At 41.0% G+C, this 18044-nt stretch overlaps 1 protein-coding gene across 1 annotated transcript in view; it reads left to right on the top strand.

The window, feature by feature from the left end:
* pappa2 (pappalysin 2) overlaps window positions 1-18044 on the top strand; it is a 91235-nt gene that overhangs the window by 63749 nt on the left and 9442 nt on the right. The window contains exons 23-25 of the mRNA XM_074650210.1: window positions 686-818; window positions 2808-2929; window positions 9723-9794. Of these exons, the coding sequence (XP_074506311.1) occupies window positions 686-818; window positions 2808-2929; window positions 9723-9794 (327 nt within the window). The remainder of the gene's footprint in view (window positions 1-685; window positions 819-2807; window positions 2930-9722; window positions 9795-18044) is intronic.

Genomic DNA, 18044 nt, shown 5'->3' with positions numbered 1-18044 from the left:
CATCCATCCATCCATCCATCCATCCATCCATCCATTAATATATCATCCATCATCTATCATCCATCCATCCATCCATCCATCCATCCATCCATCCATCCATCCATCCATCCATCCATTAATATATCATCCATCCATCCATCCATCCATCCATCCATCCATCCATCCATCCATCCATCTATCATCAATCCATCATCCATACATCCATCCATCTATCATCCATACATCCATCCATCTATCCATCTATTCATCTATCATCCATCCATCATCCATACATCCATCCATCTATCCATCTATCATCCATCCATCCATCCATCCATCCATCCATCCATCCATCCATCCATCCATCCATCCATCCATCCATCCATCCATCCATCCATCCATCCATCCATCCATCGTCTCTAGAATCCACATTTAGTGTGCGTGTTAAAAAGATGATCTGATAAAAGTATTTAAAGTAGTTTTCATCTGAAGGATGTCATCTGTCAGTGCCTGTCTGTATAGGGAACTTCATGTAACTGCTCAACAATGTAAAACAATAACAGACTGTCAAATTGTGGTTGGAACTAAACTGACTGAATCTGTTTCTCTTGAGCTGTGTGAAGAACAGTGCAGCAGAAGTGTAGGCCGCACGCAGTTCATTCGATGACCACAATGAACTGTATGTCGTATCTGTGTTTGTTTCCAGAGGGAGATTCGCTGCACTAAGGAGGGCGAATGGACTGCCGAGTTCACCATGTGCTCCAAGCTCCAGGGATCGTGCTCTCCTCCTCCCGATCTCAACTCTGTAGAGCACAGCTGTGACCAGGGGATGGATGTCGGTGAGTGTAACCTTCTTTCAGGGATGAGAGTGTAATCCATCAAAAATAAACAGTCCTGATTTTATACTCTTCCTTCTGTCAAACTAAAATAAAGACACACACAGTAGCCTGCCTGGTCTTTGGCTTGTCTGGTTACACACCACTCGACTGAACAGACAGAGCAATCACGGCGGTAGAGCACCTTTTTGTCAACACTCGTGCTTCTTCTCCTCTTCTCACACTCATTCCTCCTTTTCTATTGATACTCGGTTTAGATTTGAGTCATCGACCAGCTCATGCTATATAAAATACTTAAAGGGGACATATCATGCTCATGTCCAGGTTAATAGTCGTGTTTTGGGTTTCTACTAGAACTCGTGTACGTGCTTTAATGTTCAAAAAACACATCATTTTACTCATACTATCCGTCTGAAACGCTCCATTTTAGTGCCTGTCTCTTTAAAGGTATAATATATAATAGTTGTCGGTAGCGAGCGACAGGGGGAAAGAGAGAGCAGTGATGGTGAAGCGAGCTATAGAGTGAATGAAGAGAGGGGGCGGCGTTAGCGAGAACAAGGCAGTGAATCAGAGAAATAAAACGTCATTGTGTGATTGTTTCACAGCAGTTAGGTTGTAAAGCACAAATAAACACGACCACAACACTGGACAACCCTGTGGGAAGATGCACAGTTGCCGGATTTTGAATGATTGCCGAGGGGCGTTACAACCTGGATGGGCTGCACACCCAATGCACTTAATTAATTGGCTGGGGGTTACGCCCCCACATGGGGCACAAAAGCTCTTTGCTGACCCTCAGAAGAGTTCCAAACACAGCAAAATAAGAAGAAAAGAGAAAATACAGGCAGAGGGCTGCACTGTCTCTGTAGATACAGACACCACCACACACTTCTAGTGGGTCAAAAGATAAGAATAAGTATATGGTGCACCTTTGCAAAGGTAGTTCTCAAGCTGAGGGCGGTATATTCTAATGAGCCTGCATGTGACATAGGAAGGGGAGCCGAATCTGAATGGCTTTTTGAATCACAGCCCACAAAAAGCAGCCCACTGGGTCGTCTTATTTCACAGTTTTTGTGGGTTTGTCGGCACAAGCACTTCTTCTCCCAACGGACAAAATGAAGAGTATACATTAGTATACAGTACACAAGTTTGAGAGGATACAACAGATACCACACATTGATGGTGTTAAATAAGTTTGTCTGGCCAATTACACCGCAGTGCTATTTCAACTGGTACATACCGTATATATCCCATGAAGGTCTAGTGTGTGTATTTTGATGCAGATCTGAATACAGATGCAAATAAAAAAACAAAACTTTTTCTATTGTTAAGAAACCACTTAGAGAATTAAACACACGCTCTGAGTGCTTTGTATTGTGTAAATACTGAGACGCATTTCTAGGCATCTCACCACACTGATCCAATGCAAACAGCAAAATACATATACTCTACTAACTTCTTATAGTACTAATTTAAGTTTTTTACTACTACAGTTTCCTAAATGTGCGTGCCCAGTGTTAAATGGAATGCGTGCATGCTTAAGCACTTTGCATTTATGCATTTAATGTTTGTTGAACAGCACACACGCAGTGTCAAACTGAAAAGTAAATTGTGATACTACACACTGGCAGGCAGATAATACGTGTGTTCTGGAGAGTTTGTCAAGCTATTGAATTACACAGATATATTATGGTAGATCATTATTAAATGCTTTGTTATTAAATGTCAGGAGGAGACTCCTGAGGACTCGAACCAATAAACAGACTCGCAGCACACAGACACACACACACACACACACATACACAAACAGTAGAAGCCCTCTGGTTGCCAAAAGTCCCGACCACAGATGACGGTGTGGTCTGAAGCTATGTGGTCTGTTTCTTCCTCAATGTTTGAACATGAATAAATTCAACAGATGCTAATGAGGGTTTGAGGTAAGTGTTATTTGATTTTTGTGTTGTTTTTTTTTCCCCCCCTAACTTTTCCTTGCAGGTGCTGTTTGCTACCCAACATGCATTGTGGTTCTAGACATGGATCTGCGTGACCCGGTGGTTCTGCCCAATGGCACTACAGTTGACTCTTTAAAGCACTGGATGCTGCCCACCAAAGTCCAGGTGAGACGCCCGAGGAGAGGAGTCGAGTTACTTCAGTTTGTTTTTTTTCTCCAATTTTGAGTTCACTTCAGTTCGATTCTGCTCTGCACTATCACTAATCAAATAGTGAATAACAATTTTTCTATAACCTATACATAATTAAAATAATATTCCATGTATATATAATGCAATTTAACCAAAATGTATTTTTTAAACTCTTCAGTTAAGGTTTATTTAATAAGCTGAATTGGAGCAAAACTAAACACTAACACGTCTTCATTCCACAAATTGAAAAGTGAAAACAGCAGCCAATCAAGAGGAATGTTTTCTATTACAGTTACACAAATAACATTGCTACACATACACAAACATGGACAGGAGATACATACTGTAGCAACAGATCTTCTGATCTCTTCCTCTGTACACTGACTTCTTCAGTTTCTGCTGACTGGCTGTTTGCTGACATACCAAGAGAGTTTTGGCCAGCAGCTTAGAAATGTTGTCTGTGAACCCTATGAGAGCAGCCTGCTCTAAAGGTTCATACTGATGTTTTATGTACTTTACATCGCCATCAATCATTTTCCAAACAATACCATACATATCTTTTTTTAGATTCATACATAGATAAGCCTTGTCTTTATTGCGAAGTACCCATATGTGCCGGTCTGATGCATAGGAAAGAGGAGCCAAATCTGAATGATTTATTGAATCCCATGTTTCCTGAGCTAGACAGCCCACAAAAAAATGACTGGGTTGTCTCATTTTACAGTTTGTGGGTTAGTAGGCACTCCAGATACCCAAAAGAACAGTTTTTCATGACATGTCCCCCATAAATCCTCCACAATAGAGCAAATTCTGTATAATATCCTCTTTTGCTTATTCCCAGTGGGTTCTGTGTTCTGATTGACACTTTCAATTATCATAGAGATTGTTTTTTTCCAGGCATATTATTTATTTTTATGTACAAGGACATAAAAAAAACTGCAAGAAGAATGGGTAACATATTGTGGGTTTTGGCATGCCTTTAAATACTAATCTGTGTAGACAGTAGATCAAAGTAGACGCAGTGTTTTATCACGCATGCCTCCCTGTGTAACAGGAAATTCCTTTTCTTCCTTTTATTTTCCAAGATTCTTCCAAAAGGGGGCGCAGCCTTGATGTTTTGTGAAGTGTAGCAAGACATATCATGACATTTACCCGCTGATATGGCTCAAGCTTCAAAACCGCTAGATCTTACCCATAATGCAACCCAAAAGTGTCTTTCATTAGACCCTCCTTGCAATTCCGACATCTTTCAACCTCCAGTTTTTAACACAGGCGTTCTGTAAAGAAAATGTGTTATGACCAAGTCCAACCTTGAGATTACTCATGTGATGTCACTAGTAGAGTAATTCTCTCACACTCAACAAACATTATATCTAACTGTTTTCACAGGCTGAGCAGTTCTCCCAGTGACTAATATGACTTTCAGGGTGCTTTCACATCAGGGACCCGGGCCTGGATCTGAGTACACTTGTACCCAAAGTCCAGTTCGATTGATTAGTGTGAACGCTCCGCACCGTACTCGGGGACGGTTCGTCGATCCGTACTCCAGTCCACTTGAAAAGGTGGTCTGGAGTACAGTTCTTGTGTACTCGGGTATGGTTCGCATCAGAAACACGGAAGTGGACCGCTATTTGATGCGAGTAATGTTAGCAGTTAGCGAGTAGTTTTGAACGGGCAGGCTTTTTTCAACTCCGCCGCTCTCCTCCGAAATCTGTATACGTATAAAACTGTTTCATATCTATGTCTGTATCTGCGCGTGTAGAGTGTTGTTCAACGTGTTGGACAACGTGTAGAGTCAGCCTATTTTCACATCAAACTAGAGTTGGTGATTGTTGGAAAGACTAACGACGACGGTTAGTCCAGTTGTTTCTGTCCCGTTTGAATGATGTGTTTTACGATGCTCCGCCACTAGAACAGCTGATCTCAACATAAACAAATACATGTGGGTGATGACGCAAGTGTACTTGGGTACCGAACAACTTTACTAATGTGAAAGCTGAGCGGAAAGGGGGGGGCAATCATACTCGGGCACGGTACGGATCAATCGTACCTAATGTGAAAACGCCCTCACATATAAAATCAGTGAAGTGCTTCCCTAAATTTCAACCTGCAGAACCGTGGATGACTATTCCTTTAAAATGTTTCCATCCCATCATATTCTAAATGCTTTTATCAGAGGATTTTTCAAGTACGTAATTTTTGAAGAAACATCAGATCCTTGTAATTTTGGCTTTTTGGCATGACCATTGTGGTGATATTGTATATCTTAAAATTCACAATATCTGCTATTGGCAGCTTAAGTGCAGTTTTGCGGTTTATCTGAGTCAGTATGGGAAAATCCACATTTGCCAAAACACTAGTTTTATTGATAAACTGGCATTAAATATATATACTTATATGCTTCAAATCAATGTCCATTTGATCCAGAGCTCAGAGGAGGGCTGCTGCACAGATCAGCTTGCAGAACCGGTTGCACCTGTTGCTAAACTGTTTCAAGTTGCATGATGAGGAATGATGTGGTGGAAAATGAGATAGCTTGATTGGTTTAAATAACCTGCAACTGAGCAAAGGGGTTGTGTTTTTTGCTACCATTCGGAAACTCTTGGCAGGTTTCGTAAAACAGTTGTTGTTTTGCTCGCTTGCTGCCATGACAAACAGTGCTGAGATTTTTTTATACAAAAACACCCATCAGAATGAATAATGCATCCAAACATCTGGTGGTCTGAACAACAGCGTGGAGTACACTGAGCTACTGCTCCAGACTGACTCACTGAGGCACAAAGTTCATTGCAGGTTAAGACAAAGACAACATCTCCTGACTTTGTTAGTAACCTGTTAACAACAGAATTATTATTTCTAAATCGTGCAAAAAGTGCTACACCAATGAAAAGGACGACACTGAGGGTTTGTGATTTGTTACTTTAGAGCTAATGGTGTGTGAAAGGATAGATAAAGGGAGATGATGACTTTCAATTTAGGTGGTCATGGTTATTAGCTGCAACACAAGGCATCCCCACAGATTCATGTCCCCTTAATCCCAGTTACACTGGAAATAAATTATTACCACATTCAAATTTCAAAAGGAGCCAAAGTGGAACAAAATATCCCTCTGAGTCTTCAACAAATGTACTGTGAGATAATTTCCATCTTTTTCTAATCAAGATCAATGATTATTCTTTCAGGTCATGTCCTTGAGTCTACCGCAGTGATCTGCCACATTGTACCAGCTACAGAAAATTGCAGTGGAAATTGGAATAATATAAGCATAAAGAAAAATGTTTTAAATAACACCTTTCCAGTTTAAGTAATCTATTAAGTAATCTAACTATAAAGGAAGGAATCTATGTCTGTGTGTCAATCATATATCTCGAAAACCGTTCATCCGATCGACTTCACACTTGGCGGAAGTATTGCTGCGGAACCAAGGACGTGCAGTGTCAAATTTGGTGCAATTTGGACACGTGACACGTTCAGTATCAGTGTGCTACCTCCGGATAATATTGTAATGGTTATATTTTGTGAGTCAAATCTGAATCTGCAATGTAACCCGTAACATTTCTCTGTCAGGTTAATGTAGTACTACTGTGTTTCCCTCTGAAGTAGAAGTACATAGTAAGTAGTATACAGTTGAGTTGCATATTTTTTTAAGTGCTTTGGGGGCCCTTTGTGAGATATTTCAGGGTACAATGAGTTCGAATTAGGGCTGTCAATCGATTCAAGTATTTAATCTCGAATAATCTCATCAATCTCAAATATAGTCCAGAAACCCTCACATCATTATCATACTTTACATTATCATAAAGTGGGCATGTCTTGAAAGGGGAGACTCGTGGATACCCATAGAACCCATTTTCATTTGCATATCTTGAGGTGAGAGGTCATGGGACCCCTTTGAAAATGGCCATGCCAATTTTTTCTTGCCAAAATTCAGCGCACGTTATTTAGTCTCCTTCGCGACAAGCTAATATGATGGATTCCTTAGGTTTTTCTGGTTTCATATGATGCCAGTATCTTCACTCTAGCTTTACAACTGTGCCCGCTACAACCTAAAAATTGCAAGTTGTGTTTATGTGTTAAAGAAATGAATGGCGTTAAAACAAATTTGCGCTAACGCGTTATTATCGCGTTAACTTTGACAGCCCTGGTTAGAATAGTAACATGATTCAATCTTTTTCATATCTAAACATCATAAGAAATCTACAGCTGTTTGGGGCCTTTCTAGTTGGGGCACCAGGCAGTTGCCTACCAAGCCTAACGGTAAAGTCTGCCCAAGCATTCAGTTCGGTCTCAACAGGCATGTTTTGAACCTCAATGTGACCAAAAGCACTTCTTAAAATAGACATATTTTGCAGTGAATGTAGTAAACTAAACAAATAAAGTACATAATTTATTTTTCAATAGAAATGATCTCAAATTCAAAAGTCTCTCTGAGTAAACGAGAACGCCTAAAAACGAATCCCTGTGTCAAATTGCAGCTGAGATTTCATCACAATATGTGCAAATGTGTTTCATATCAGATGTTTGACTGAATCATTGGCAAGACAGTATTTTTTAAAATGTTTTAGGAAAATATATTTAATTCCCGGCTGCATCGGCTAATCACACACTACCACGGAACAAAATCCAACTCGTTATCATTCAAGTGTTTTTAGCATTACTGGAAATATCACAGGCAGATAGCAAGAGTAAAGGTTCCAGTTGACGTCAAACCTTTTTAGGAAATAAGCACATCTCTCATACACACAGTGTATACAAGTCGCTGTGAACAAACCCGTAGGAATGTCAGAGTTAGAGCGCTGTTGTTTGGCTTTGAAGGCGGGTCGTGTTACCCAATATCATATCTCAGGAATCGCTTCTACGTTAATGCTGTCGCAAACACTGCTCCGGTTTCGCCTAACTTTTGGGTGGTCAGTCAGCCAGCCAGCCAGCCAGTTAATCCACCCCTTGCCAAGGTCAAATACTTGGATGGAGGTCTGGTTACTTGCGCCATATCTCTGGCACTGCCTTGTGATATCGAGGCATTGTGCTATCTCAAATCTCAGAATCAGGTCTCCCACGGTGGGTCAGGCTGCACAGAAAAATCACAGGGGAGGATCCCCTTTCTCTGTCCATATTTTTTAGTCAATCAGCTATCTGCTTAACCACCTTGTAAATTCCCGGGGTCAAATAGATGACAGAAGACCACAGCCTAACCCAAATTTCACCACACAATTTTGAGTTTTGCCTCCACTTAAGTTGTATAAAATAATTATTTTTGTTCCATCACAAGGTTTTCATGCAGACAAACACTGCAAAAAAGGGCAGCTTGAAATTGTCCTAATGTATTGCATGTGTCCGTGAAAACAATACGATATCTGCAAGTCTGCAATCAGAATGAGTGCAAGATGTAGTCTTGTTCATGTGTTATATAACTGTTCATGGTAGAGCAGGCCAAGTGCTAGTGGATCATTGGCAGAAAAAGGTACAATAACTGTATTTAGCCCACATTATTACTGATAATATTACATTATTGTGTTTTTGGTGATCTCCCTGACATTTTTTTTCTGGTGTTTATAGTGTATATTTTCACAGAAACTATGGGCAGAATCCTGTGAAATTTACAATGCGCATTCATTCTCCCCAGAGGATGAACGATAACCACCGATGACACTTGATGAGCTTTTTCCTCCACACCACCATCAGGCCAAAATGTCAAGTTTTTACACAATATCCTATAATAATCTAATAGATGTATTGCTATGAAATTTGTTTCGAACATTCATGCTCCTGGTGACAGAACAGCCTACTTAGATTTGAGCCACTCACATTTTATTGAATTTGAAATAAACATGGCGTAGGATTTGGTAAACAAGCCACAAGGTCCGTTAATATCTGTTCTGATTTTGCTTTTTTTGTCTTTAAAGTTGAGTTTGAAAATCATTTCTTGATCTTGGCAACAACAATCTCACCATAAGGTCCGACTCATATGATCTATGACTTGAAAACAACATTAAAGAATATGTTTAGCTTTCAATTCATGTATCAGAATACGAGAGCAAATATGTTATGTTAATCAACACTCGTAGGTGAAAAGAGATAGCAAAATGGACTGGTGGCGCAGGCTGATGTCAAACACCGTTTGTAGATATACCGACAAGTGGGAATGCACTGTAATTTTTGTATATCCACGAAATTAATTTGTATGTAATCCAAGTAATTGTTAACGAGGAAATATAAAGAGCGACAAACGCCGCAAAAAAAACCTCCAGACCTTCGCCCAGGAGACTGGTATTTGTACCCTGTGTGAAACCAGAAGTCAACATTGATTTATTTGTCACATAACTCACGTACTTATGTTACACCACTTCTGGAGTTACTTTAACCCCAACCACGATCTTTTACCAAACCTAAACGAAAAGACAAGCAGAAATTGACACATGTTGTTGGACATTCGTAGGAAAACGCACGAAAAATGAGGAATAACTTTTCACAAGATATCATACAAACCGTTGTATGGAGACACGTTGGGTGGTTTGATATTTCAATCTTCACTTTAAAACTCACTCTGTGAGGTGGTTGGCATTATCCTCCATCTACGGGTACTTAATGGATTAAATCAATGGCTCTACCTGAACAAGTACTACTTTGGAGCCTCAAGCTTATGAAACTCCTACAAAACTGCTTTTGTGCCTTTTGAGTGTGATATTGTTTTCCATGGCAAACACAGTGGTTATCCATGTCCTGTGACTGCATTGCTCAATCGTTTGTTCTCACGTGCTTTGTTTTCCAGAGCATAGTCTGCACAGGGCTGATGAAGTGGTACCCTGACCCGCAACACATCCATTGCATCCAGTCATGTGAGGTAAGAGTCCAAACAGCCAAGCAGTCTTGCATCAAATACAGGAGTACGTGCAAATACTTTCCATCCAGATATCAGCCTCTTTGAAACTGTTGAATGAGTGAATGACTATTTTAGTCTTGGCTGATACTGCATCTGGCCAACGACTAGAAACTTATTTGCTGCAGCTGATGTTTTTAATGTGGTGAGAAGAGAGAACAGTTCAAAGAAGGGAAAGTCAACAAAGTGGTTATGGCTGCATATACCTTCTTGTACTGTACATTTGGTGGTTTACGTGCATGTTTCCGTGTTTCCACTGCATGGTACGACTCTGCCTCACCCAACTCACATTTGGTACCTTTTCTCTGTGCCGTGTTTCCACTGCAGATAGTTCCCCCTCAGTGTAGGCAGGATTCTCAGCTGATCGGCTTAGCGATGGCGGTTGAAACTGCCGTGACATAATCGTCAATCGGACACTCGCCGAATCATTTCAACGGCAACCAAACAGAGGAATGTCTGCACATTGTCAGTTGTATGATGTAGTGTACGTAGTGTGTCCGGCGTAGTGTATGGCGTAGGTTTGCGTGCTGCCATTTTTAAAAATCTGGGTCCAGTGAATTCAAAATTGCGGTCGCTATGTCCCGTGTCACGCTAGTGACGATTCTCTCTGACCAATCAGTGGTCTGCAGTGTTTTAACGCCACCTTCGAGTGTCGGCTCAGGTCGCGTGGAACCTCGTCCAAGGTGGTACCAAGAATGGAGTGGTTCTATTGGTACCATCCACGAACTGAACTGAACTGAACTGAACTGAACTGAACTGAACTTCTTGGTGGAAATGTGCCATATCTAAGCACCATGGGACTTTGGGAAAATGGTGTTCGCTTGCTTAAACAACTGGTGCATCTGTTTTCACAGACATCTCCGTAGGTGACAGTGTAATTTAGTTCTTACATACCATGTCTACTATGTGCTAATGTTTTGCTTTCAAAGCCTCAAGGTCAGGGAGGAGATGTCAGTTTGGCTTTCATTACGTTATTATCAAGGATATTTTATGAATGTCGAGATAGGGAATACTTAATCCTTAAAACAATTACACCATTTCTGGGCATAACCGCATTAAATTTACTGCCCTAGCCAGACTTTTCCAATATTAAACATGAAGCAAAACAGACTGTATCCCTGTTGTCATCACTATTCAAGATACCGGAGCCAGTGTGCAATGTGCTTCACATTTCCTGATGACAAATCTCAGGCAGAAATTTATATTCTCACACTTAAAACTTTACAAAAATCCTTTTGAAATCTGTCCAAAGAACCTTTTTTTTTTTTTTTAACTAGGATCTTGGCATTGCCAAACGTTGTTAGGCCTGCCAAAACTAATGGATTATCTGATAAAGGAAAATAAATGATTCACTGCATTATGTTGGATTAAGATTAATTATTTAGGCTGACACAAGGCATTTAAATCTTTCTGCCTGGTTCAAAAACAGTTTCTAGTGTGTTTCTGTTTTACAAAGGGAGCAGAATAAAGTGTCCTGTTTATTGACAAGATAACAAGATCTAGTTTCTTGTGAATTTACATGTATTTTCAAGGAAAATAAATTAGATTTGTTTTAGAAACCACAGCTGGATACGTTTCGTAGTAACATTTATCTGGTTAGTTTGACAGGTCAGATGTAAAAAAGTGTTAGCAAGTCAATATAAGACAAAAGATGAGTACTGTTTCTAGGTAATTTAAAAAAAATGAAAGACCAAAACAGAACAAAGTCAACTACAAGTTCAACCACTTTAAAGTGAGCCATCACCACAACTGGCCAAAATCCATCCACTGATGAAGACTGACATTATACTGAAAGTTCCAGAAAGAAAAACTAAGTGGACCTTGAGTTGTGATTATTCACTGTGACAAATTCCATTGTTTAAGGTGACCTCTGACCTTTCATCTGGTGCCACCATCATGCCAAATTTTCCGCTTGTACTTAAGTAATATCAACCGTACTTGACAGATTACCATGAATTTTTCTTGAGCACATTCAAGCCCTCGTGGGTAAAAATTCCTCCGATTTTGATGACCTCATGGTCTTCCTTAACCTGACGCACCAGATGGTTTGTTTACACAGAACCATCTGAGAAGCCGTAATTGGAAACAGTTTGGAAAAGGGCAGACACTTTAAAAAAAAATACTTGGCAGGTGATTGAATGAACCATCTATCAATCAAACTCTTACCGAAGCCAGTCGGTAGAAGAGCAAAAACATCTATTCCATCGAGAAAAGCCTTCAGTGCCGTTCTTTGCTCTTCTTTCAATGAAGAAATACTCTCCAACTGTTGCTATTGCAGCATCTAAAGGCCCAGACACACCAAGCCGACATCAAAGAACTAGCGGCAACGAAGGCCACCCTTTGAGTCGCCTCACGCCGCCCTTGTCTTGGCCAAAAAGTTTCACTCGGACACAACGCAAAGACTACAGCCGACGGCCAACCACCACGTACTGTATGTTCTGGGCCTGCGTAAGATGAAATAACTCTCCCTATCAGCAGGTAGCTGTATTTGTCATTCAAAAAGGGAAACCGAAGGGCTGCGGATATACAAGCCGTTGTTGTGATTTTTTTAAATGAAATTTCCATTTTGGATGTTGTTCACCCACCGAGCAAAGCACAAACAAACAGCACAAAGAAATACAGTCGGTCAAGTACAAGTCTGATGCACTTCTTAAGATTCAACATGCTGAATCGGCCGAAAAAACTCAGACACGGGCAGAATAGAGCCGATGATGCGGGACACAGCGCAAAAACTAGGTCGACGGAGGCTCGCTGGCGGCCCCAAACTGTCTGACAGCCGACTGTCGGCTCGGTGTGTCAGGGCCTTAATAGGAGCCGTCACTCTGTGTCGTCATGCCACACACACACACATAATTCACACCCTTAGCTGCCAGTAGCTACTCACAAGACGCTGATTGGTCCGGTCACTGTCTGACCGGATACAAATTCATTAAGTGAAGCCTGACAAGATGGATTTTTGTGTGATATGTAATCGAGATATCGCAAAAATCCAGCTGCTGCGGAAGGTCAGGTCTTCCCCCTCCAGCATCTTGCAAGATGACCTCTCCATTACTCTGATAACCACTTCTGGTATGAATAGCAAAATGGTCAGTCTGTTGTTTGTTCCGTCCAACAACTTTATAATGTGAGGAATAATAAACAGCCTCTAGAGGCTGCTGTATCACGACTTCAGACTTTTGGGCTTGTTCAATTTCATCATATTTCGCGTGCTTCATGTTTGTATCATAATTGAAAGCTAGTTGCAATTCAACGTCCATATCTACTCAGTAATAGTTCAGCAGTGACAGTAAATCATCTAAAATCATAAACCCAGATAGTCCTAGTATTTGGCATTTACCCGTTGGGTTCAGAACTACTGGAACTACCGATGGAACACATAAACTGTTGATGTCTCACGGTATTAAAATATTCTTCCTACCTGCCAGCACTACATTTTCCCCTTCCACCTTCCCGTGAATGTTGCTAGGCAAAACAGTTGCTTATAACCCACTCCTCCATGACAACACTGTAAATTATACCAGACCACATGTGCTGCATATCCACTATGCCAGATCTCATCCAGATGCCATTGCTCCCAATCTTTTCTCTTACTCTGCCTCCCTTTCCATTCTTTCTGAAAACCCAGTTGACAATTAGTGTAGAAGTCAGCTCAGGCATCTTATCAGCACAGCAGTCCCCTGTACAACTGCCAGGCTGAGACTGTTCTGTAATGGTCTCATCTACTTTATAGCCTTAGAAAGAGTTGCATCAGTAACAAATGACCTGCTGTGTCTTACTAGAAGCGTCTTCCTTAGAATGTTCTCAGCATGATTAAAATGTTTGCTGGACCAATAAGGACAAAGAATTTGATAACAGAAAGCCAATTAAATGCATCAACTCATGCATCACTTAATATGAGGCATTTAGGCTATTTAAACCATTTGGTTGGTGGACGCTGTGTTAATCCCCTTGATCACATCATGAAACACTGTATAGTAGCTTTCCAGTCTGAAATAAGTAACATTGAGGATTAGGGATAGTTGTGTTTATATCACAATAGTTCTGCATGAGGCCGGATATACACAAATAGAATATTTCGGAGTCTAATCTCACACACAAAGTTCTCCACTGGCTCAAAGAAGCTGGATGTTTGCTGTTTGCTTTAGATGGGGGATCCGGGTTGAAATTTGTTGAAGACAAAGTGGACCAACAGTGAACTCAACAATCTCTCAACACCTGTTGTAACTACAGTTGCAAAACTTCAAGAAGAACTTTTTTTTCCCCATGCATGGCTCTATATCTTCTAATTTCTTTTTGAAACACATAGCTGTTTAATCGAAGACAAACACAACCAAAGCAAATGAACCAAATGAGTCTCTGTAGACTAGAGGCAGCCAGAAGAGTAGAGGTTGTTAGTTCAGACAATTGTTGGACAATTGTTGGACAGCAATTTACAATAAGTGGAATTAAAGTAGTCCAAATGGAGTGAAAACCACAGGTCTCTTCGCAGAGCAAACCATTTGGGAGAGGCTTTCTTAGCATTCCAAATACAAAGCTCACTATCCAAGAAAGAGTCAAGAATTCTTGATCGACTAAGATGGAAATGTGTGACTGCGAGCACATATAACACATCTTCAGATTTTATCACTCATCAATGGAAATGACAGATTTTACTCAGCTGTACTGTTGCTTGACTCGATAGCTAGGAAGTTTGTTAACTATGTTCCTTAAGATGACTGCTGTTTCCTCCCGGTACATTGAGTGCTATTTCCTGCTGTTTCTTGACAGCACGCATTTTATTTTAAAATGATTCACCTTTGAGTGAATTCTTCCCAAGCTAACCGTCAATCCATTCTCAGTAACATTTCCGGATCCAATTTACAGTGGGAACAGACTAAACGGAGTAGGCCAACTGTGTGTTGCCCCAGCCACATCTTCCAGTCCCGCTGTCTTCGCAGGCTGTTCGGCGAATATTATATCTCCAGCATGTTCTAAGTGTTCCCTGGGGTTTCTCCTGAATCTTCCAGTTGGAAGTGCCTGGGATATCTCCTCAGGGGGTTGCTCAGGAGGTAACCACTGGGAAAATCTACCAACTCTACTTTATATGGGGCTCACTGGCAGCTGTTTAAGGGCTGGTGAACATCCAGACCCATCAACCCTTGTTCCAGGACATGCTCTACTTCCTCGAAGAGATTTTTTGAAAATGTGTTAACCCAGAGAGTTAGCAGTTAATGCTGGCATCGAGGACTATGACTGCTTTAAGTCCTGGGGGGTGTGATGAATAAATGACACAAAAATGCAAAATACTAGCATGCAAATATTATATGTCAAGGTCTTTTATTGTGAAAGGTAAGAATGGTTGTTTTTGTCAAGGTTGAAAGCAGCAATACAACTTGCCGTCTTGGTTTCGGACTATGGAGCCTCCGTGTTGTTTCATGAAAAGAGGCGCAACTCAACCTGTTCCGCACAACGTGATTGGTTGATGCCTTCATTAATGGTGCGAAAGCTCAGAAAAATCAACCTTGTTCCGATAAAACTACGTCGCTTTTTTTGCCGCGGAATATTCACGGTCTGTTTAAAAGTACGAACAAAATATATTGACTTTCAAAAAAATAACGCTGCCGGTGTATAAAGGCCTTTAGAGTTCAGAACCATCCATTGGTGCGGTGTTTTTTGAGGGAAGTCATGAGTCCGATGTTGAATTTTCATGCAGTTGGGACACCTGCATGACTGTATTTCCATACAGCAGAATAGCTCCATTAACTGGGCTGCTTTCCTTGATGTGTTTTAGGAGGTTTAAGGTTCACAGGTGGAAAGGTAGATCGCACCTAACTGCACCTGACTAGCTGCAGGCACTCCACTGGGAGGATGACACATTCAGGGACATTCAGTGTCAGCCAGCCCATTGCTGGAAAACATGTAAGAAGCGGTTCTTCCGTGAAAAGAGGGTTTTACAGGTGACCTGGTGACATAATCGTGTTTTAATATGGAAGTACAAGGAGCAAAAGTTGGCAGACAACTGACAGTGAGTGGCATTTTGAAGTGCAGGCACTGAACTTCAATCATGTGTTCAGATTTTGGCAGTAACATGATTTATTAAATGTGTAAGTGAAAAACCTGGTTTCCTTTTTAAAAGGTTAAAGGACACTACCAAAATTTGCTTCAAAGCCCGGCGCTCTTCCTGGGGGCTTGGTCTTACACACATAAGCAACACCCATAGCTGCCAGTAGCTTCTTACAGAATGCTGATTGGTCCATGATCTGACTTTCCGGACACAAACACATTATTTTGAAGCCTGACCAGCAGATTTTCGTGTGATCTTGTGACATTGCGAGAATCCAGCTGCCGTGCAAAGTAAATGGTATAGACCCCAAAAGATTACTACTTGATGCTGTGCATTGTTGTACCTCAAAACAGTTCAATCCAGCGTCAGACCAAACCTGAAAGGAACTACACTGGAAACTTCAACCATTCAATAATCTGATTTCCACAACCAACAGACTATTTGTAATGTTCAAACACAGCAAAAACTGGGCTCCCCAGAGCTTGTGCTCCAACCATAAATATAAAGAAAAACATCTTAAAGACGCAGTGTCACTTTAGTGAACAGGTTTCACCAGTGGTTCTAATAGTCTATAACACGTCAACTTATAATACACTTCAAATATGCCAATCAAAAACATATTGATATTAGATACCACTCATGTATAGACGCGTTAACAACAGAACATTCCTGCTTTAACCGAGTTCTCACAATAGTTTTTCTTCTGAGCATATAAAAATAGTCAGTGATTCACAAAGTATATGGCCTATATCCCATAATGCCTGGCACACTACGATGGACTGTGTTTTACAATGCCCAGACCCAAACTACAACCACTGTCAACACACACACACACACACACACACACACACACACACACACACACACACACACAGACCTCCCTTGAACTCCTCGAACTGCCTTTCCTATCAAAAGGAAAAACACTTTGAGTCACGTGGAGAAGAGAAAAGGGCAAACCTCGCACTCCCCCGACTGTTTTCAGAGAGCTCTGGGCAAGAGGGGCGAAAGAGGGAGGAGATGATAAAATGTCTGCGATTAAAAGAATGATACAGATACTTCGTAGGAAGTGGAAAAACAAATATATTTCCGCTTGACATATCTGTGTTTTATAATGTTGTGATGAAGAGCTTCCATGGTGCTGATGACAGCACATGCTCCCCTAGATATAGCCGACGCCAAGAGGTGGGATATTTATGTTAGCGAGGTGTGGGCTTGGCTGCTGCTGCTTTCTATGTCTCTTTTACGCTGATTTGAAGGGAGTTATTGTATAATGGTAATACACAAACCAGTTGACCTTTTAATTATCCATGGGGGACGAAGGTGCGCAGCCAACTCTGGCTGGTTTAATGCTCTTCATGGGTCTGTGCATTTCGGTTGAGAGTGAGGTATATGTTTCCTGGAAGGGAATGTAAATAATAATTAACCTCAACATGACCACAAAATTAACCTCACGCGGGCAAAGTGTGGGGTCCGCTAATTTCAACAGTCTTTTTCAAGGAAAAGACGTGTATGTGAAATGGAGATCAAACCTACAACAAAGAGCTCAGCTATGGAAATATGTAAGATTCAAATAAAACTGACAGCAGGCTAAGCAAGTCTCTATTACACACGACTTCCCCGGACTATAAAGCTAATTCAAAGATTTACGTACTAGAAGTGATTTGGGTGAGGCATCTGGTGCAATTGCTGGTAAAGTATTTACTCAGAAACGGAACGATTAAATAGATTTATTTATGCCACGGCAGTTTAGTTGGGAAAGGCAAGGGGATTCGTCAAGTAGGGAGCTCTTTGAAGTGAAGAGAAAACTGCAGAAATCTTCTCAGCAGCTGCTCTCGCTCCCCCCGCGCAGGTTAGGTAGAACCCCAGGTCTTTGAAATGACTCCATCAGCTCACCGGAGAAAGCCAAAAGTATCTTTGGCTCTCGGCACTTATTTTCATATTATTGGCACTTCAGGGAAGCCCCCTCAAGGTTTTGCCTAAAACATTAAAAAGGTTTTCATCATGACGTGTTTGAGATTCTATGTAGCTTAAATTCCACAAAATCTGCGTGCCACTTCTCCAGAAGGACTCCCACGCCGGCCAGAGCGTTGCACAATTTGAGGAAATGTCATTAATAGGTATTTTAAGTAAGGTGAAGCATACCTGAATAGCCATCAAATGACATCTGTCCG

This window comes from Sebastes fasciatus, chromosome 11 (genome assembly GCF_043250625.1).
Source record: "Sebastes fasciatus isolate fSebFas1 chromosome 11, fSebFas1.pri, whole genome shotgun sequence".
Classification (NCBI taxonomy): domain Eukaryota; kingdom Metazoa; phylum Chordata; class Actinopteri; order Perciformes; family Sebastidae; genus Sebastes; species Sebastes fasciatus.
The sequence above is the reverse complement of the archived record's forward strand: the minus strand, read 5'-3'. Positions and strand labels throughout refer to the sequence as shown.